The 22,365-nt window shown below is 43.1% G+C and overlaps 2 protein-coding genes across 17 annotated transcripts in view; one reads left to right on the forward strand and one right to left on the reverse strand.

The window, feature by feature from the left end:
• Nucleotides 1-22,365, reverse strand: part of LOC112224679 (peripheral plasma membrane protein CASK-like) — a 219,969-nt gene that overhangs the window by 92,577 nt on the left and 105,027 nt on the right. For all 15 annotated transcript variants that reach the window (XM_042319929.1, XM_042319943.1, XM_042319934.1 and 12 more), the window contains 3 exons: nucleotides 19,570-19,675; nucleotides 15,759-15,836; nucleotides 15,409-15,481 (listed from right to left, as the gene is read on the reverse strand). In XM_042319929.1, the coding sequence (XP_042175863.1) occupies nucleotides 15,409-15,481; nucleotides 15,759-15,836; nucleotides 19,570-19,675 (257 nt within the window). The remainder of the gene's footprint in view (nucleotides 1-15,408; nucleotides 15,482-15,758; nucleotides 15,837-19,569; nucleotides 19,676-22,365) is intronic.
• Nucleotides 1,664-10,856, forward strand: LOC112242701 (probable G-protein coupled receptor 82). Of its 2 annotated transcripts, none has more exons than XM_024410576.2 (5): nucleotides 1,664-1,837; nucleotides 4,039-4,356; nucleotides 9,140-9,715; nucleotides 9,900-10,064; nucleotides 10,260-10,385. In XM_024410576.2, exons 2-4 carry the CDS (start codon nucleotides 4,051-4,053, stop codon nucleotides 10,047-10,049), a joined length of 1,032 nt encoding a protein of 343 aa, XP_024266344.1. In that variant the 5' UTR covers nucleotides 1,664-1,837; nucleotides 4,039-4,050; the 3' UTR covers nucleotides 10,050-10,064; nucleotides 10,260-10,385. The 2 variants fall into 2 exon arrangements, with proteins under 2 accessions (XP_024266344.1, XP_024266340.1); XM_024410572.2 differs by having other exon boundaries at nucleotides 1,666-1,837; nucleotides 9,900-10,028; nucleotides 10,260-10,856.

Here is a 22,365-nt window from a genome sequence, read left to right on the forward strand (position 1 = left end):
TACACATAGATTTTCTACATTTTCAGAGTATCATCAGGTAGCCTGATTTCAGATTCCATGTAAACGGGACACATCTTTGCTTCTTGCAAAGCATGTAAATGTTTTAATCTAACTATTTTATTAATCTGACTACCCACAATAATCGCATGATTGTGTGCATGTAACCACATTCACTGTACAGTGTGTTCACATCGGTCACAATTGCTCCCCCTCTCTCTCCCCCATCCACTCCCATCTTCCTCCTCCTCCCCTCACCCTCCTCCTCACTTTCTCGCTCTCCTCTTCCAGACAGTGTTGGCTATATCCTGACCTCTTTTACACACACGTCAAGTCCTGGCTCTACCTGCTCTGTCGCTCCTGGGTTTCCTAGGCAACGGCCTGACCATGCGTAACTGCTGGAGGTTGGGGCGGACACCAACCATCATCCTGACATCATCCTTAACATGGTGACCACTGACCTCTTGCTGTGCACCAGCTTCCTTTTCCAGGTGATGTATGACCTGAGGGGTCAGATCTGGTCCGGAGAGGACAGGGAGTGTCAGGTCACCACGCTAACCATGATAACAGTCAACAGTCAACGTCAACCTCTACTGTAACGTAATGTTGCTTCTCTGGACCAGTGTGACCACAAAAAGGCTTCAAACGTAAAACTGACCGGTTGATTCAGATTTTTTTTCAAATAATCAGTTATTAAATTAACCATTCAATTTTGCTCTCAAATCTTTCTCTGCTTATAGGTACAGCCTCACCAGGCCCAGAATCTGTTGGGTACTCTGCCACGTCACCCGGGTAACGGTGGCAACGGTGGTAACGGTGGTGAGTGCCAGTGTGGTACTTCAGATCAGAGGAGGAAAAGGGGAAGCAAGGCGAGACGGCTGCTTTGACCTGGTGGAGATTCACCACAGAGAAGGGTTCCATAACCAGCACGGCCTTGGAGTGGGGCTGTTTTTCCTGATTATAACCTTTATTGTGGTCAGCTATGAGGGACTAATTCTGCATCTGAAGAGGGTCAGGGGGCCTGGCACAACCACACACACTAGTGAAGGAGGGGTAATGGAGGGGAGGGGGTTGAGTGTGGGGGTGAAAGAGGGGTGTGAGGTGAGTTTAGGGGAGAGGGAGGGCATGGGGGAGAACAAATGGGGTGTAAACTTGGGGGTGTTCAGGGGCAGGAGAGAGGCAGGGGGCGTGGCGTCGTAGTCTGAGGGTACGTAGACAGACAGACAGACAGACAGACAGACAGACAGACAGACAGACAGACAGACAGACAGACAGACAGACAGACAGACAGACAGACAGACAGACAGACAGACAGACAGACAGACAGACAGACAGACAGACAGACAGACAGACAGACAGACAGACAGACACAGCCGCTCCTGTGGGCGACTGTAAGAGGCTTTGGACCACAACTTCACCCACTGCTCTCTCAGTACTGCGTCTCCCTGTCAAATCACACAAACCCCATTTTAATGTAACCCTGATCATCTACCAATAAATCTATTTTAAACTCAACAACAATAGACGTGAGTGTTTCTAAGCAGATGTCTTTGGGTGAACATTCAACCTGAAAGACGACATGTTTCGCTTTAGTCTTCCTATGATCACATCTCACCCAGACATCTGAAAATAACTCACATCGTGAACCAACCCACATCGCATGCATTCAAACATAGACACACACACATACACTCTCTTGCGTTCTGTTCTCTTTCTCACACACTTCCCCTATTAAAAGCTGAGGGGACAAGCAGGATATTTTATGCTCTACATACACCTTTCATACCAACATATCTTACAATTCACTACCTCATAAATAGACATCATTGATCTCTGTACTGTAAGTATTAATCTTTGTGAAAACATTTCTTTGAAAAAACAACTGTTAGTGTGAAAATGGCTGTGGGTTTAACAGAAATGAGGAATTGGCTTTATGAGAAAATGGTCACAGTTTTCTACACTAGCATTTTTGGTTAGTTAAGAGTTTTACTGAGGTTGAATGCTTAGTTGCTGTTTTAAGTTTAACAAAAGAAAGGACAAACAAACAATCATGAACACTTCAAATTATAGTGCTTTTATAATATGTACAACAGTTGATTTACATGTTTTGATACTTCTGACATGATACGAGGACCATTAATATGAATGGTTATACAGTAATTACAGAAACAAAATGTATGAAAACACACAATGTGAATAGAAAAATACAAATTAATACAAATTAAACACATAAGCATGTTATGGTTTTGTTTTGGTTTCTTGGTGACCAGAACAACACAATACCATCGTTGTCAATATTCCATCAGTAGGAAATAGGAACTGTTCGGACGGGAACTTGCTACAATGTAAATAATGTCTACTGACTGCTCATTCGTAATGTGCTCTTTACTAACAGCTATTATCTTAGTGATACAAGAACTGGTACCTTGTTTATAACCAGATTTTTTAAATCTAGCTCCTATGCTACATTTGTATGTAATTGCACAAAGCTGACACTTGCTAGATTTACATTCAGTTACTGTATTGCATGTCCATGTTCAGTGTCTGATTACAACACGGGGAGGGCGTAGATTGAAAGATGAACTGATTTCGGTCATCGTCGTGGTAACTATGAAAGTTAAGATGCCAATCGCCATATAAAGTCCAAAGAAGAAAAAGCCTGGAAGGAGGAGAGATGACTAGAAACGATTCGGTTGACCGTTTTGTGTTTGGATTAATTGTACATTTCAGGTACAATAACAACTCAAAGTTTATATCCCAGGACAAATTAGCTAGCAACAGCAAGCTAGCTAAATAGGACACATTAGCTAGCAACTGCAAGCTAGCTAGCTAAATTGGCATAAATGTTTAACGCTTTTCGACCTGTCCCCAAATGAATCAAATCAAATCAAATCAAATCATATCATAGGTTCAGAGTTATATTTTTTAATTTAAACCTGCATGTCGTGATCGCGTTTGGTGTGGGAGGACAAAAGTCATTTGTGCATGATAGCGCACATGCGCGGCCGGTATGGGTACGGTGTTAGAGTTTGTAAAAAAATTGTATACGACACTTTAAATGCCCAAATGTCATACTCATTTCGGCTTCTCATGTAGTATGAATTTATTGTAACCTTTTCGGGAATTTCACAGCCAAAATGCATTCAAACTGGATAAAAGGAGGTCTTCGAGATTTGATTAAAAAAATGAATGGAAGATGGCAAAGAGGACGAGCAAAGAGTCTCCTGCAGTGTTCAAATCTAAGTAATTTTTTGTTGTTGTCCTTAAAATGATCACAACTATTTAATCGCATATCTTTGAAAAATGATCGTTACTTGCAGCCTGCCGTGCCTTTACTTTAGCTAAATACTGTAGCTTACATTAGCTACGTGTGCCACGCCCTGACCTTAGAGATCCTTATTATTCTCTGTGTTTGGTTAGGTCAGGGTGTGACTCGGGTGGGAATTTCTAGGTTTTCTGTTTCTTTGTTTTTTGGCTGAGTGTGTTTCCCAATCAGAGGCAGCTGTCTATCGTTGTCTCTGATTGGGGATCATACTTAGGCAGCCCTTTTCCCACCATTAAGTTGTGGGATCTTGTTTTCTGTTTAGTGTCTCGTTTTCGCTTTTGTTATTATGTTTGAGTGTTTTTTGAATAAAAGTATCATGAACACTTTCCCCGCTGCGCTTTGGTCTACTCTTCCTACCACCAACGAGGGCCGTTACAACGTGCTTTAGTAGGACTTTAAGTTAGCTGGATACCTGATAAGCATGCAGTTATTGAGCGACAACATCATATTTAACCTAGCTAACCAGTTATATATTCGAAGCTGTAGCAATGGCATGCTGCATACTTTTTTACTAAACATTACATCATTATAAACCCAGGGTCATTACAAAAACAGTATGCGACGATGAGTACATACTATTCAGTTTAATATGTAGTACGCTAGTGTGGGTATTCGGACAGAGCCACTGTTTCATATACAGTTAGGGATTAATGTCTAAACTACTGAAAATGCCTTTCTCTCCCTGCCCTCCTGGATCTACTATTTCTCTCTGTTAGTCTGACAGATCAATGGAGAACACATCCCAACCCTTCCCACCTGTGTCTAACACCTTCTGCCTCAATCGCTCCTCCTTCTCTGCCATAACCACCTTCCCTGTCTCCCCCCTCTGCCCCTCCTTCACCACCCGCTTCATCCTCCCCTCCCTCTACGCCCTCCTCTTCCTTACGGGTCTCCCGGGCAATGCTCTCTCTATCTGGGTGTTCCTGAGGAGTATTGCCACCCAGACCTCCACCCATGTCTACCTGTTCCACCTGGGCCTGTCCAACCTGTGCCTCTCCCTCACCACCCCCTTCCTGGCCGCCTACTACTCACAGGTACCGTCATCTTCTACTGACAGTTGGATTGGTTCTGAATCTTGGCCAAATGTAGTACTAAAACCCTTTTGCCACCTTTTTTGTAAAACATGAAATGTGTTTATAATCCAGGTGTTCTGTGAAAATGATGTAAACTTTTTCATAAAAGCATGAAATTTGGTTCATTTGTACAGTTTGGGGCCGTGAACATTTTCAGAAATGGAGGCATCGGAAAAACCACGGTGGAAATGTTTCATTCTGCCATAACCAAATATGTATTTGTGTCATATCTCTTAAACCAAACATGATATTACAGAAATGGTGATGTCTACCCTTATGTGTTGATGGTCAAGGATTACAATGACACCATGCAAAAAATAAACAATTCAGATTATAATATAATGGTGCACTGCCATGGTAAACCGTGGGAAGAAATCCAATAAGATCGCCATTGAACATTGAACATCTAATGGTCAAATCAGAGTATAAAAGCACATAAGCAAGCTGGTTCTACTCTTTTTGGACATTTTCTGGTGTTACAGTGGCTTTACCCCATTACTTTTTCCACATTTTGTTGTGTTACAAAGTGGGATTAAAATGGTTTTAATTGTCATTTTTTGTCAACGGTTTACACAAAATATTTAAATGTCAAAGTGGAATTTTTTGGGGAACACTTTTAAAACACTAATATATCTTGATTAGATAAGTATTCAATCCCCGGAGTCAATATATGTTAGAATCACCTTTGGCAGTGATTACAGCTGTACGTCTTTCTGGGTTTGCACACCTGGATTGTACAATATTTACACATATTCACAAAGCATTTTTTAAAATTTCTGTCGAGTTGGATGTTGATCATTGCTAGATAGCCATTTTCAAGTCTTGCCATAGATTATCAAGACGATTTAAGTCAAAACTGTAAATAGGCAACTCAGGAACATTCAGTGTCATCTTGGTAAGCACCGCCAGTGTATATTTGGCCGTGTTTTAGGTTATTGTCCTGCTGAAAGGCAGGACAATAAGTGTCTGTTGAAAAGCAGTGTCTGTTGAAAAGCAGACTGAACCAAGTTTTCCTCTAGGATTTGCGATTCCGTTTATTTCTTATCCGGAAAAACTTCCCAGTCCTTAACAATTACAAGCATACCCATAACATGATGCAGTGACAACTATGCTTGAAAATATGGAATGGTACTCAGAAATGTGTTGTATTGTATTTGTCCCAAACATAACACTTTGCATTCAGTACAAAAAGTTAATTGCTTTGCCACATCTTTTGCAGTATTACTTTAGTTCCTTGTTACAAACAGGATGCACGTTTTGGAATATTGTTATTCTGTACAGGTTTCCTTCTTTTCACTCTGTCAATTAGGTTAGTATTGTGGAGTAACTACAATGTTGTTGATCAATTCTCAGTTGTCTCCTATCACAACCATTTATTTCTGTACCTGTTTTAAAGTCACCATTGGCCTCATGGTGAAATCCCTGAGCGGTGCCCTTCCTCTCCGGCAGCTGAGTTAGGAAGGATGCTTCTATCTTTGTAGTGACTGGTTGTACTGATACACAATCCAAAATGTCATTAATAACTTCACCATGCTCAAAGGGATATTCAATGATTTACCCATCTACCAATTTATCTGTTCAAATCCAAGATGGCAGCATGTCAAGTCCTTTGTCTGTGACTAGTAGATTTGAACCTACTAATAGCATATTCATTTATGGTTGTGTAAACCCACAATTTCCTTGTTGTGTAGTGCAAACTATTTTGTTTTGCTGGTGTAAAGATCACGGGTCTCCCTCAACTCAATTTTATTTTTAAATGTTTTTTTTTCTTCTCGCTATTCATACTTCTTTACTCAAAGTTGACCAAAGTAACCCTATCTCTGGCCTGAGTTCTTTCCTCAGCTTCCCCTCTGTAGAGTGTCTCGTCCAAGCTGCTCCTCTTCGCTCTCCGCCTGGCTGTCAGAGGCAGCTCAACAATCTCCAACCCGTTTTATAACCCCCACACCCAATCTACTCACATGCACACACACTCCCATACAGACTCATCAATACACACTGTCCCTCTCTCCCTTTACCTTTCATTGTCCTCTATTCTTACATCTCTCAGAGAAAATGATCACTGACTTTACTGAACTCTGGAGAAAACGAACATTGTCGCTGGGTGAGTACATTTGACAAGGTGCTCTCCCGTCCATTAGACATTCTGTCCTCAGGAACTCGCTCTTTCTCACTCCGTCCACTCGTCCTAGTGCCGATGCATTTGTGGCATGATGTGAACAGTACGAACTTATGTCACGACCAAAGTCTAATGGTTTTAATTGATTGTTTTGTATTGTCTGGAAACTCACTTGTAGAATTCGCTTGCAGTAGGTCTCTTAAAAAAGAGAAGCCGTGCAAGGTTATTAAACAGAGGTGCCTAGTTATTCTTATTTTGTTGATATCAGGTAACGTGGCCCTGACATGCAATGTCTCCAAACCCCCTCTGATTTGAAATCAAAATCTGGTTTTGGTATTTTTCATTTAAATGTACGCAGCCTGTTGTCAAAAATGGATGGGGTTAGGATTTGGGCTAAATCAACTGATGGGGAGCTGCTCTGACAGCTGTTGCTTAAAGCTAGTGAGGGAGATATTTTTCTTTTTTTTCTTTATTTAACTAGGCAAGTCAGTTAAGAACAAATTCTTATTTTCAATGACGGCCTAGGAACAGTGGGTTAACTGCCTGTTCAGGGGCAGAATGACAGATTTGTACCTTGTCAGCTCGGGGGTTTGAACTTGCAACCTTCCAGTTACTAGTCCAACGCTCTAACCACTAGGCTACGCTGCCGCCCTATATGAGTCTCCTCATATGAGTCTCCTTCTTCAGTGATTTTCCCAGTTTGTTCCAGTCATTGGCAGCAGAGAACTGGAAGGAAAGACGTCCGAAGGAGGAATTGGCTTTGGGGGTGACCAGTGAAATATACCTGCTGAAGCGCGTGCTACGGGTGGGTGCTGCTATGGTGACCAGTGAGCTGAGATAAGGCGGGGCTCTACCTAGCAAAGACATATAGATGACCTGGAGCCAGTGGGTTTGGCGACGAATATGAAGCGAGGGCCAGCCAACAAGAGCATACAGGTCGCAGTGGTGGGTAGTATATGGGCTTTGGTAACAAAACACATGGCACTGTGGTAGACTGCATCCAATTTGCTGAGTAGAGTGTTGGAGGCTATTTTGTAAATGACATTGCCGAAGCCAAGGATCGGTAGGATAGTCCGTTTTACGAGGATATGTTTGGCAGCATGAATGAAGGATGCTTTTGTCACGTCCTGACCTTAGTTCCTTTTTTATGTCTCTGTTTTAGTTTGGTCAGGGCTTGAGTTGGGGTGGGCATTCTATGTTGTGTATTCTAGGTTTTGTATTTCTGTGTTTTGGCCTGGTATGGTTCCCAATCAGAGGCAGCTGTCGATCGTCGTCTTTGATTGAGAACCATTCTTAGGCAGCCTGTTTTCCCACTAGGGGTTGTGGGTAGTTGTTTTCTGTGTCTGTGTTTTACCATACAGAACTGTTTCGGTTTTCATGTATTTCTCTTGTTCTTTTGTATTCAGTGTTCGGTTATATTTCATAAAAATATGGACACTTACCACGCTGCGCATTGGTCCGATCTTTCCTACTCCTCCTCAGAAGAGGAGGAAAACCGTTACAGCTTTGTTGCGAAATAGGAAGCCGATTCTAGATGTAATTTTGGATTGGAGTTGCTTAATGTGAGTCTGGAATAAAATGCAAATTAATTACCTTAAAATAATGCAATGTGATTTTCTGGATTTTTGTTTTAGATTCCGTCTCTCACAGTTGAAGTGTACCTATGATAAAAAAATGACAGACCTCTACATGCTTTGTAAGTAGGAAACACTGCCGATTTTGCAGGTTATCAAATACTTGTTCTCCCCACTGTATGTCCAGTTTACATTTAATGCACTCCTGAAAATATAACTATTTATCTTGTAGACAGCACAATTGTATTCATTGACCATAAAAACATAGGTGTAGACATCCCCTTATTATGTTTGTTCAGCAGATATGACAGAAAATACATTGTCCGGTTATGGCGGAATAGCAAAATGGCCACCACGGCCACTAGGGGTTGTTTTTGATGTTGTGCATGGCATCATTGAAATACTTGACCTTCACATTTTCTGTGTTATCATGTTTGGTTCAGAAGTTATGACGCAAAATACATTATTTGGTTATGGCGGAAAGGAAAATGGCCACCATGGCCATTTGCCTCCATATCTGAAAATGTTCAGGCCCCCCCCCCAAACTGTTTTTATGAAAAAGCTAACATATCACCTAAAATTTGGCACATATCGCCTGGACTATTATGAATGATTTCTATATATGATTTCTGAAGCCTCTATAAAGGCCTATACACGATTTCTGAAGCCTTATAAAGGCCTCTATATAATTTATGAATCCTCTATAAAGGCCTTGTTAATAATATTGAATTTTAAAGTCTTAAAAGTCATGTTTTGTGTGGCAGATTTATAATTGTTTTAAATGATCTACCAATCCTGAGAGTAAGGAATGGATCACATGATCTACCAATCAAGGGGTGGGTCACATGATCTACCAATCAAGGGATGGGTCACATGATCTACCAATCAAGGGATGGGTCACATGATCTACCAATCAAGGGATGGGTCACATGATCTACCAATCAAGGGATGGGTCACATGATCTACCAATCAAGGGGGGGTCACATATCTGGTAAGACACGTAAGGTAAAATAAGAACAGTAAAAAAAAAAAATCCTTGTCAATTCCTTCCCAGGGTCCAGGTTGGCTGGCCTGGAGCCCCCTGTGCCAGCTGGTCCTCCATGGGGTCACCCCCATTCAGCAGATCAACATCTACATCAGTGTCTTTATCCTGACCTGGGTGGCGCTCAGCCGCTTCGCCACCCTCATCCAGCACACCCACGCAAGACGCCCCAGCACCTGCACCACCCTGCTACCCCATGCCTTCTTCACCAGGCTGAGACGGGTGAGGTTCGCCAAGGCCGTGTGCGCCTGGATCTGGGGGATGGTGGTGTTTGCCACAGTACCCGTGACAGTTTACTATTCAGTGAGGGAGACGAAGGTGGATGTAGGGAGTGAGGATGGAGAGAGAGGAGGACGGGGTGAGGAGGAGGGGGGGAGGGTGTGTTACAGTGTGGCAATGGAGATGGGGGGAAGCCTGTCAAGGGGGGCGAATGTGGTGTCCATTGTGATCTTCTTCATGTGTTTCCTGCTGGTGCTGATGTCGTATGTGGCGGTGGCGAGGCATATATGGAGGTCGCGTCAGTGTGCCGTTGTCAATGGTTCCCAGAGGCTGCTGGGAAGAGTGTTCCGGAACATCGTGGTGATCCAGGTGGGGATTCTGTCTTCTGTGTGTTTAGGGGAGCCATTTGAATGGTTTCTTCATGATTAAGACTAAGACTCACAGATGCTACTCGCTAGACAGCTAGTTGCTTTATATCTAACGACTTCTCATATCTATCTAACTTCTCATCTCAACCTTTCCTCCTCTCCTCTCTTCCTCCTTTCCTCTACAGGTGGTTCTGATAGTGTGCATGTTGCCTTACCACATCTTCAAGTCCATCTTTATCTCCATAGTCCAGCACCAAGCTGACCCAGCCACCACCATTAGGGGGCCCTGCCATCCTCTCTCTGCCATTGTTGAGGTTAACAACACTTTCATGTAACCTTTACATTAAAAGGTGCAGCAGTTTACCATTATCAATAGACAATATACTGTAACTATAGGCAATATTTGGCCATTCATTTTGGCTCAAAAGCACTTCCAGAAACAAATCATGTTTTGTGGAGTTAAGTTTTATCAGTCTTAGGTATATTACATGAAGTAGAGTTTAAAGCTGTCAAACTTCAAAACAGTGTGTTGATTTTTGTCTCAGGTCAAGAACTTCCTGCTTTGTCTCACCACGCTGAGGAGTTCGGTTGACCCGATGATGTACTTCTTGTTGGACAAGACCTTCCACAGACATGTCATGTTACTGCTTAGGCTCCACCCACAGAATTCCAGCAGCCAATCATCCGGCGGGGCCACCACGCAGGCCACCACCAGAGCCAATCCATTTGGTGGGAGGTTGGAGGTGACTGTGTGTCATAAGGGTCAGGGGTCATGGAAAGAGTCACACTCTGTGAACTGGAGTCAGTGCAGTGCTCTGTAAAGATTGTTTAGGATTTTGCTATTTTACATTGACCACTTCCATCACCTCATTCAACAACATTCCTTCATTGACCAGGAGAAGTGAGTCCAATACTTTTACCATGTGGTGCTGTTTTTTTTACTCCCGCTATATTCAAAGAGCATGTTGTATATTTATGAGCGAGAGGGAGAAGGAATGTGTAACTGATATGTACACTACTGTTGGGGTCACTTAGAAATGTCCTTGTTTTTGAAAGAAAATCCTTTTTTTTGTCCATTAAAATAACATCAAATTGATCAGAAATGCAGTGTAGACATTGTTAATGTTGTAAATGACTATTGTAGCTGGAAACGGCAGATTTTATATGGAATATCTACATAGGCGTACAGAGGCCCATTATCAGCAACCATCTCTCCTGTGTTCCAATGGCATGTTGTGTTAGCTAATCCAAGTTTATCATTTTAAAAGGCTAATTGATCATTAGAAAGCCCTTTTGCAATTATGTTTGCACAGCTGAAATCTTTTGTTCTGATTTAAAGAAGCAATAAAACTGTCCATCTTTAGACTAGTTGAGTATCTGGAGCATCAGTATTTGTTGGTTCGATTAAAGGCTCAAAATGGCCAGAAAGAAATCATTTTTTCTGAAACTCGTCAGTCTATTGTCGTTCTGAGAAATGAAGGCTATTCCATGCGAGAAATGGCCAAACACACATACACACACACACACACACACACACACACACACACACGCGCGCACACACACACACACACACACACTTAAAAAGAGAGAGAATGAGAGAGGAAAAAAGCATCACTGTGCTGTACAGACTCAACCAAGGACTGATAGGGCCCAGAGGCAGCAGCAATATTGCTAACCTACACCTGCTTCAACAAAAGACTTCTGCCTTCAATCTTTACCCTGTACCCTTTATGCAGAGTGTACACTGTTTATTTTTCCTTGTCTAAATATGTTCAAAGTGCTACCTTTTCACACACAGTTTGGTAAATCCACCTTTAGTTTTAACCAGTGGCGGTCTGTCACGTTCTGACCTTTTATTTCCTTTGTTTTGTCATTATTTAGTATGGTCAGGGCGTGAGTTGGGGTGGGCAGTCTATGTTTGTTGTTCTATGATTTGGGGATTTCTATGTTTCGGCCTAGTATGGTTCTCAATCAGAGGCAGGTGTCATTAGTTGTCTCTGATTGAGAATCATACTTAGGTAGCCTGGGTTTCACTATTTGTTGGTGGGTGTTTGTTTCCGTGTCTTTCACCACACAGTACTGTTTTGGGTTTCGGTCATTCCACGTTTATTGTTTTTGTATTAAATCGTGTTCATGTTTAGTATTTCTTATTAAAAGAACCATGGACACTTACCACGCCGCATATTGGTCCTCCGATCCTTCTCGCCTCTCCTCTTCAGACAAAGAGGAGGAAATCCCTCACACGGTCAATACCGTTTAAGATGAGAATGGATTCATTTCTATTACAGCATATTGGATGGCTGTCATTCGTATTCCATTCATCTAGCCCAATGTAACAGCGAAAGGTTTAGGCTACTAAATGATACTGTACATTTCCCTGTACCTATCATGAGGTTGCTACAACCTAGCCTATGAATGAAAGTTTACAACGTAGGTGCACACAGGTCGAGAGAATTTTGTAGTAATCAAGGTGACAGACAGTAACACATTCAATACCTCCTTGCACACTTTTTCCTGCATCTAGCTGATCTAGGGTGTAATTATTAGTCCAACAGTTGCAAATGAAAGTTTCTATTGGCCAAATTTTTATCCCCTTTTCATTCTGCTTGCTTCCATTTAGGAAATGTTTTTCCACAGAATGAATACACCCTTGATCACACTAAAACAGTACACTTTCATAGCAGCCGCATAAAAACAGCATGATCACTTTGTATATATAATTCCTTCTCGCTACTATCTACTTGCTCAACTCTTCTCACACTTCGCTTGTGGTCTTCAGTGCACAACACAACAGCCCCCAAAAACTTTCCAAGCCAAACCTTTATACCATGACCACTAACAGCTACACACAGCCTACATCATTGTCATGTCATAGACAACATACTAGCACGTTAGTAAACCCGCTACAATCATGCAGTACAGTGTACAGTCAGAACACAGTTTAGCAGTTACACCGCCGGCCCCGGTGGCAATAAATTAATAAAACCAAAAGCTTACCTTGGCTCGGAAGATAGCCACTGTTGAATAGCCATAGCCTGCTAGCTAACATAGCATCCCTCTCTGTTTGATAGCCATAGCCTGCTAGCTAACATAGCATCCCACACTGTTGAATAGCCATAGCCTGCTAGCTAACATAGCATCCCTCTCTGTTTGATAGCCATAGCCTGCTAGCTAACATAGCATCCCTCTCTGTTTGATAGCCATAGCCTGCTAGCTAACATAGCATCCCTCTCTGTTTCATAGCCAGCTAGCTAACATAGCATCCCTCTCTGTTTGAGCCGGGTGTTTCAGTAGGCTAAATGCATTTTTTTTGTGTGGGCTCCACTTTAAACCTGCTTCATCCTGGCTATTTACAGCAGATTAGTGCTGTAATTCATCTCTTCCATGGCTCAGACTCAAACTATTCCAGTGGGCCATAGCAGAGTGTGTGTGTATGTGTGCAGGTGTGAGACTATAGCTGATTTTCAGAGCTTGATGTGTTTTTGTGTCACGGATCCCCCCCATTACTGCTGCTCATTCTGTTCACCAGTTCCGGAGGTCAATGTCACCGGCCTTCTAGGCTGTACTGAACTGTCATTAAGCACACCTGGTTCCAATTCCTCACTGATTGTGTTTGTATAAATGTGCCCTTTGTCGATTATTGTCCCAGGTCCGTTGATGGTGTGAGTACCTATTGCGTTGTCTCAGCCTGTGCTGCATGTTATTGTTCCCATGTCTGTTGGTGGTATGAGTATCTATTGCATTGTCTCAGCCTGGGCTGCTGCGTGTTTTGTGCATTGCGTATTACGGGTTCCGTGTCGTTCTACAAGGTTACCCTCGCTCTTATGTTTGGGAACATCCCAGTGTTTTGTATATGTGTTTGTTTTGGGTGTATTAAAGACTCAGATGATGATGATGTATTCCTGCGCCTGTCTCCAAATCCTTTACACCAGCATGACATTTTGTCTATATCCAGACACTAGGAACCATTACAAGGTGGTTACCAGTAGACGCACACCATCCCATAAATAACACGAACAAGACTATTAGGAAGCCACTAACACATTCTACCAGCTAACCAGCATTTCGCTACACAAAAAAAAACATTACATTTACCTAAGTATTCAGACCCTTTACTCAGTACTTTGTTGAAGCACCTTTGGCAGTGATTACGGCCTCAAGTCTTCTTGGGTATGACGCTACAAGCTTGGCACACCTGTATTTGTGGAGTTTCTCCCATTCCTCTCTACAGATCCTCTCAAGCTCTTACAGGTTGGATGGGTAGCGTTGCTGCACAGCTATTTTCAGATCTATTCAGAGATGTTCGATCAGGTTTACGTCCGGGCTCTGGCTTGGCCACTCAAGGACATTCAGAGACTTGTCCCGAAGCCACTCCTGCATTGTCTTGGCTATGTGCTTCGGGTAGTTGTCCTGTTGGAAGGTGAACCTTCACCCCAGTCTCAGGTCCTGAGCACTCTGGAGCAGGTTTTCATCAAGGATCGTACTTTGCTCCATTCATCTTTGCCTCGATCCTGACTAGTCTCCCAGTCCCTGCCGCTGAAAAACATCCACACAACATGATGCTGCCACCACCATGCTTCATCGTAGGGATGGTGCCAGGTTTCCTCCAGAGTTGACGCTTGGCATCCAGGCCAAAGAGTTAAATCTTGATTTCATCAGATCAGAGAATCTTGTTTCTCGTGGTCTTATAGTCTTTTAGGTGCCTTTTGGCAAACTCTAGGCGGGCTGTCATGTGCCTTTTACTGAGGAGTGGCTTCTGTCTGGCCACTCTACCATAAAGGCCTGATTGGTGGAGTGCTGCAGAGAAGGTTGTCCTTTGGGAAGGTTCTCCCATCTCTGCAGAGGAACCATCAGGATCTTGGTCACCTCCCTGACCAAGGCCCTTCTCCCATGATTGCTCAGTTTGGCCAGCTCTAGGAAGAGTCTTGGTGGTTCCAAACTTCTTCTATTTAAGAATTATAGAGGTGACTGTGTTCTTGGTGACCTTCAATGCTGCAGAAATGTTTTGGTACCTTTCCCCAAATATGTGACTAGACACAATCCTGTCTCGGAGCTCTTTGGACAATTCCTTCAACCGCATGGCTTGGTTTTTGCTCTGACATGCACAGTGAACTGTGGGACCTTATATAGACAGGTGTGTGCCTTTCAAATCATGTCCAATCAATTGAATTTACCACAGGTGAACTCTAATTAAGTTGTAGAAACATCTCAATGATGATCAATGGAAACAAGATGCACATGAGCTCATATTCTTTATCCCCTTACACTGTGTATAAGACAGTAGTTTTGAAATTGTTAGTTAGATTACTTGTTGGTTATTACTGCATTGTCGGAACTAGAAGCACAAGCATTTCGCTACACTCGCATTAACATCTGCTAACCATGTGTATGTGACAAATAAAATTTGATTTGATTTGATTTGATTTAATAATCTGCCCAGGGACTGCGTTTGAAAATTTATGTTGATTAATGTTTCACTCTCCCTGTAAAAATAAACTCAAATTCAAACTCACTCAGAAATGTTTCAGACAAACAGCCAGATTGAAAAACACGTCTGGGTCAAGATAGAATTGAGGAGTGGAGGAGGGGACTGAGCACAGTAAAATCACAGCTAGGTTCCAACTCCAAGTAAACTCTGTTTCCGGGAGACACGTGCACAAACACACATACTGTCAAACGGAGACTAGGGCCTACCTTCACGTCTCGATGGATGACGTTGTTGTCATGACAATATCGCAGTGCCTCTAAGATCTGTCTCATGTAGTGACTGGAGCAGGAGAAAGGAAGGCAGAAATAAAACACCATGACTATTGATTCTAAACAATATTGTTGTAATAGCGACAAGTGGTTATTTCTGTCCATGGTGTTTTGGTATTATTCTCTGAATTTATTTTTCACTAGTTGTGTTAAATTAAGTTTTGAAAGGTTGAATGCCATACCGAAGTGCAGCCTTGGAGAAATGTGAAGCCATCAGATTGAATGGAACTCAATGCAACGAGGAACTATTTCAAATGGAGCATCATGGGAAGTGGACTTGGTCTTACCTGGCCACCGCCTCACTGTAGACGAAGCCAGCGTCTGCCCTCTTCACAATCTCAAAACACAAGTCTGCACCATCCATACTGTGAGAGAGAGAGAGAGAGACTTCAGGAGGTGAAAAGGTTATCTTATTCAAGTTTGAAGTGTGTGCCACTACTATGGGCCTGTTTGAAAGCTGTGTATGTATCTGTCTGTGTCTGTCTGTGTGTGTTTGTATGTGTGCATGTATGTGTCTGTTTGTGTGCGTGTCTGTATCTGACTGTTTACGTGCGTTAATGTCTGCATATGTGTGTTTGATAAAACTATGGATATTCCTTTAAAATGAAACTTGTTCGTTTTTATCGTATCCTTTGTTCGTGTGGAATCTTCAGGGACCTAAGGGGGGTTTCCTCTAGTGCGCGATCTTTGTCTAGAACAGAGTAGACTAGAACAAAACACAACAGAATAGAACAGAGTAGCCTAGAACAGAACACAACAGAATAGAACAGAGTAGACTAGAACAGAACACAACAGAATAGAACAGAGTAGACTAGAACAGAACACAACAGAATAGAACAGAGTAGACTAGAACAAAACACAACAGAATAGAACAGAACACAACATAACGCAACATAGTAGAACAGAGTAGACTAGAACAGAACACAACAGAATAGAACAGAACACAACATAACGCAACATAATAGAACAGAGTAGACTAGAACACAACATAATAGAACAGATTAGACTAGAACAGAACACAACAGAATAGAACAGAGTAGACTAGAACAAAACACATGTCACGACAGGCCGTCTCCTTCCTAGGATATCACATTTCCACATCAGGGTTGGTGATGAAGTGTGACCGCATTGCAGCCGTGCGTAATTGGCCGACTCCCTCCACAGTAAAGGAAGTGCAGCGGTTTTTAGGGTTTGCCAACTGCTACCAGAGGTTTATCCGGTGTTTTGGGCAGGTGGCTGCTCCCATTACATCACTGCTGAAGGGGGGACCGGTGCGTCTGCGGTGGTCGGCTGAGGCGGACAGAGCTTTTGGTCCCTTGAAGGCTCTGTTTACCTCTGCTCCGGTGCTGGCTCATCCTGATCCTTCTTTGGCATTCATGGTGGAGGTGGACGCGTCCGAGGCTGGGATTGGAACCGTGCTCTCACAGCGCTCAGGTAGCCATCGAAGCTCCGCCCCTGTGCTTTCTTTTTGAGGAAGCTCAGCCAGGCGGAGCGAAACTATGACGTGGGGGATCGGGAGTTGTTGGCTGTCGTCAAGGGTCTGAAGGTGTGGAGACATTGGCTTGAGGGGGCTAACCACCCTTTTCTCATCTGGACTGAACACCGTAATCTGGAGTACATCCGGGCGTAATCTGGAGTACATCCGGGCGTCAAGGAGACTGAACCCTCGCCAGGCAAGGTGGCTTATGTTTTTCACCCGGTTTAGGTTTACAATGTCATATAGACCAGGTTCCCAGAACACTAAGGCAGACGCACTGTCACGACTGTATGATACAGAGGAGCGGTACATCGATCCCACTCCCATACTTCTCTTGTCTGGTGGCACTGGTGGTATGGGAGGTGGATGTGGACATCGAGCGGGCGTCACGTTCAGAGCCTACTCCACCCCAGTGTCACGACTTCCAAAGGTGGTTCCTCTCCCTGTTCGGGTGGTGCTCGGCGGTCGGCGTCGCTGGCCTACTAGCCATTACGATCCATTTTTCTTTTTTTGTTTGTTTTGTCTTTGGTTCATTCACACCTGGTTTTCATTTGCTTTTATTTCTGTGTGTATATTTACCCCTGTTTCCCGCTTAGGTTTTTGCGGGACTATTTTCATGTTACTCGTTGAGGTTTTCCTCAGTTTATTCACGTGTGTACAGTGTTGTAGGAAAAGTAAGGAGCGTTGTTTTTTTCTCCTTCCGTGAGTGACTGCGTGTTCCTATGTCTTGGGCATTAATTGGTATTGTACCTGACCCATTTTGGACTTGCCTATTAAAGACACTACTTTGACATCTCTGCTCTCCTGCGCTTGACTACCTTAGCTACCTCAGTACAAAGTCGCAACAACACATCAGAATAGAACAGAGTAGACTAGAACAGAACACTCTTCATATTCCACGCTGATGGCTTTCTTTCTTTATTTCTTTCTTTCTTTCTTTCTTTCCTTCTTTCAGTCTCTCTCTATCATTTTTCAGCAGACACCGTAGGTAGGACTCACCATCTCTTCCTCTACAGACCCCTTTCACTATTTCCCCTCTCGCTCTTTATTTCTTTCTTTCTCAATCACTTCTTCTGCCTCCCTGGCTGCTCTCTCGACTTTCAGCCCTCTGCCATTCTCTCCTCTCTCTCTCTCTCTCTCTCTCAGCTTTCTCTCTCCCGATACTCTTTCTCTCTCTCCCCTCTGATTCTCTTCATCTCTCTACTCCAGTCCTATTATCACCAGAGGTGTAGTCCTGCCGCAGCGTACCGGAGCGTCGCTTGCTACTTCTCACGGGTGCTTGTTTACTAAAAGGTTGTTCAAAGCTATTCAATGGCCGCAAAGTCACAATGTTTTATTAGTATTCTACACAACAGAACCGAATGGAATAGCATGTTATAAACTGGGTGGTTCGAGCCCCGAATGCTGATTGGCTGACAGCCAAGGGTATTACAGACATTATTAACTGGGTGGTTCGAGCCCTGAATGCTGATTGGCTGAAAGCCATGGTATATCAGACCGTATAACACGGGCATGACAAAACATTTTTTTTTATTGCTCTAATTACATTGGTAACCAGTTTATAATAGCAATAAGGCACCTCGGGGGTTGCTTCGTGCCTAAGAACAGCCCTTAGCCGTGGTATATTGGCCATATACCACACCTCCTCTGGCCTTATTGCTTAAGTATAACATTACCGTAAGACCAAAAACATCCCCTTATGAGGTTTTAGGATGATTAGCTGATTGGTCACATTTTTTTCTCATGGGTCAAAACTTAACAGCTTGTGCACCACGGTACCACTAGGCAAAATATGAGCTTTGATTGAAACAAAATACAGGTAGGCCTATGCTATTGGTTACAGCCAGAGGCTCAGGAAAACATAGTTAGGCCAACCTACATAATGTACATACATACTACACTGTAGGCCTACATCATTCAAGAACATCTGAATGCATATTCCCATGAATGTGATTGAGATCAAATTATTGGCATGCAGATGCAGTTTGGACGTTTCACAGGTAAAATAATAATAATTATTCATGATTGACAGGTGGCCTATTTTAAAATGAGGTATAATTTGGTGTTTGAAGGTATTCAAAATCTAGACGATACGTGTGGGTGTAGGCAGACGTTGCATTTGGAGGATGAATTTTATGCATATTCTAAAATGATACTCGATAGAATACATCTGTCGGTACAAATGATGATGTCATTTCAGAAATTAAGACGTCACTTTAAAAACAGCTTTTGCCTCAACACGTTCTATAAGAGCTTGCTACACTGACGTCTGCATGCAGCCACAGCTGCAGCTACACTCACTCACTTTACCCATACAGTACTCTGTCCTGATAACTAGCCTAGCTATGCTAGCGTTAGCGAGCAGTAGAAATCTATTACCAACTGTCACATCGATTACACCACTAGTGGTGTTACCGCTCAGCGACATGACAGACTGAACTGATGGGGATGGGAGAGACCTCGGATTATAGCTGATCATATTAAACCTCATCACATTTGAAATAAAATACTTTTTAGATGCAAAAAATGGTTATCCTATGAATATGTATGTTGCTGTGCATAATTGAGTGAGTGTGAGAGTGTGTGCATGTGTAATAGACAGGAACAAAGTTGTAACTCACAACTCGAAGACCATGTAGAGCATGCCATCTGAGCTGTATGTCTCCACTAGCTCTACGATGTGAGGGTGCTTCAGCATGTGGCAGATACTGGCCTCTCTCTTCAGATCTGTGGAGGAAAGAGGGAGAGAGGTTAGAGGTCAGGGGTTAGAATTCATGTGGCAGATACTGGCCCCTCTCTTCAGATCTGTGGAGGAAAGAGAGAGAGAGGTTAGCAGTCAGGGGTTAGAATTCATGTGGCAGATACTGGCCTCTCTTCAGATCTGTGGAGGAAAGAGGGAGAGAGGTTAGAGGTCAGGGGTTAGAATTCATGTGGCAGATACTGGCCTCTCTCTTCAGATCTGTGGAGGAAAGAGAGAGAGAGGTTAGCGGTCAGGGGTTAGAATTCATGTGGCAGATACTGGCCCCTCTTCAGATCTGTGGAGGAAAGAGGGAGAGAGGTTAGCGGTCAGGGGTTAGAATTCATGTGGCAGATACTGGCCTCTCTCTTAAGATCTGTGGAGGAAAGAGAGAGAGAGGTTAGCGGTCAGGGGTTAGAATTCATGTGGCAGATACTGGCCTCTCTCTTCAGATCTGTGGAGGAAAGAGGGAGAGAGGTTAGAGGTCAGGGGTTAGAATTCATGTGGCAGATACTGGCCCCTCTCTTCAGATCTGTGGAGGAAAGAGAGAGAGAGGTTAGCAGTCAGGGGTTAGAATTCATGTGGCAGAAAATGGTCTATAGAAAAGCAACAGAACTCACATACTATTAATGGGTGTGAGAGAGAGGGGTGTGAGAGAGAGGGTGTGAGAGAGAGGGGTGTGAGAGAGAGGGGTGTGAGAGAGAGGGGTGTGAGAGAGGGGGTGTGAGAGAGAGGGGTGTGAGAGAGGAGAGAGGGGTGTGAGAGAGGGGTGTGAGAGAGAGGGGTGTGAGAGAGAGGGGTGTGAGGTGTGAGAGAGAGGGGTGTGAGAGAGAGGGGTGTGAGAGAGAGGGGTGTGAGAGAGAGGGGTGTGAGAGAGAGGGGTGTGAGAGAGAGGGGTGTGAGAGACATTGACTTAGAGGAAAGAGAGAGAGAAGAAATAACAATGTGCTCCACTAAGCTAGATCACTAAACATGCCTGCTCATTTCTATAAATATTCAAATCTGAAAAAGAAAATAAATGTGCTTAACATCATGTGAGAGAGATGAGTTTTGGGGAAAGTGAATATGTGTGGGGGAAAATGAGGACGCTTGAACATATCAATATTTTGAGCCTTCAACAGGTATGCAAATTAGGTATTGCACTGTCATCCTAAACAGGATGGATTGAAGGAATAACTTTTTGAATAACTATTAAGCTCCTTAAACCAAGATGGCTCCTCAGATACCAGTTAGAATGGTCACAGCAGCCAAACAGTTGAGAAGATTAAATGTGTGTACATGTGATTTTTCCTTTTAAAATGTATACGAGAGACTAGAGCAGGGATTCAATCACTTGCAGATAGTGGTTTTCCAGATAACTAGTGCTTTTAGAAGTGAGTATGATTTATACAGCAGCGTGTCTGGGATGGAGTTGACGCTTGATGTAGAAACTAAGTAGTGACAGTGCAACTGACTCACTGTAGAGCCTGGTGATAAGACTAGCCAACGCCAGGCGGAGTTATCAGAAGCTTTTTATTGTAATTTCATTTATTTAACTAGGCAAGTCAGTTAAGAACTTATTCTTATTTACAATGACAGCCTAGGAATCCGTGGGTTAACTGTCTTGTTCAGGGGGCAGAACGACAGATTTTTACCTTGTCAACTCGGGGATTCAATCTAGCAACCTTTTGGTTACTGGCCCAATGCTCTAACCACTAGGCTACCTGCTGCCCCTCAGGGGAACGTGAAGCTTAATCTAAACTGGGAACGGGTGTAACTCCACTCCTTCCCTCTGTCCAATGTGAGGTCCTACCATGTCATCTTCCTCCCCTCTCCCTATGTCTCTACCTACCCCCCTTCTCTCTGTCCCCCCCTGTCTCTGTCCCCACCTCCCCACTTTCTCTCGCTGTCCCTCTCTCTACTGTCCTGCGTTTTAAATGTATGACCCATTTGCCAAACAGACCAAAATAAATACCTCCAGCCTTTTATATCAAGTAGATTACTCACTGCACTATACTACTGGGAGAGAGAGACACACAAAGAGAGAGAGAGAGACACATAGAGAGAGAGTTACACAGCGAGCGAGAGCTACACAGAGAGAGACACAGAGAGAGAGAGAGACACAGAGAGAGAGAGAGAGAGAGAGACAGATAGAGAGAGAGAGACACAGAGAGAAATAGACACAGAGAGAAATAGACACAGAGAGAAATAGACACAGAGAGAGAGAGACACAGAGAGAGAGAGAGAGACAGAGAGACACAGAGAGAGAGAGAGAGAGAGAGCAAGAGACAGAAAAATAAGGAACAGCACGTCAGAAATCAGCTCAATATAATTGAAGAATCCATTGAATCTAACCACATCTGGGAAAATTGGAAAACTCTAAACAAACAACAACACGAAGAGTTATCTAAAATGGAGATGTATGGGTAAACCAATTCTCCAATCTTTTTGGCTCTATAACAAAGAACAAACAGCAAAAATATATACATGATCAAATACAAATCTTAGAATCAATTATTAAAGACTACCAGAACCCACTGGATTCTCCATTGAATGAACTACAAGACAAAATACAAACCCTCCAACCCAAAAAGGTCTGTGTGGTTGACGGTATCCTAAATTAAATGATAAAATATACAGACTACAAATTCCAATTGGCTATACTTAAACTCTGTAACATCATCCTCAGCTCTGGCATCTT

This window comes from Oncorhynchus tshawytscha, linkage group LG03 (assembly GCF_018296145.1).
Source record: "Oncorhynchus tshawytscha isolate Ot180627B linkage group LG03, Otsh_v2.0, whole genome shotgun sequence".
Lineage (NCBI taxonomy): Eukaryota > Metazoa > Chordata > Actinopteri > Salmoniformes > Salmonidae > Oncorhynchus > Oncorhynchus tshawytscha.

What these genes read in the sequence shown, in the direction of transcription:
- LOC112242701 (XM_024410572.2), top strand. Translation starts at nt 4,051, where the DNA reads ATGGAGAACACATCCCAACCCTTCCCACCTGTGTCTAACACCTTCTGC. An exon ending in TGGCCGCCTACTACTCACAG is followed by an intron (nt 4,357 to 9,139) that starts GTACCGTCATCT and finishes ATTCCTTCCCAG; the next exon opens with GGTCCAGGTTGGCTGGCCTG. An exon ending in CTCTCTCTGCCATTGTTGAG is followed by an intron (nt 10,029 to 10,259) that starts GTTAACAACACT and finishes TTTTTGTCTCAG; the next exon opens with GTCAAGAACTTCCTGCTTTG.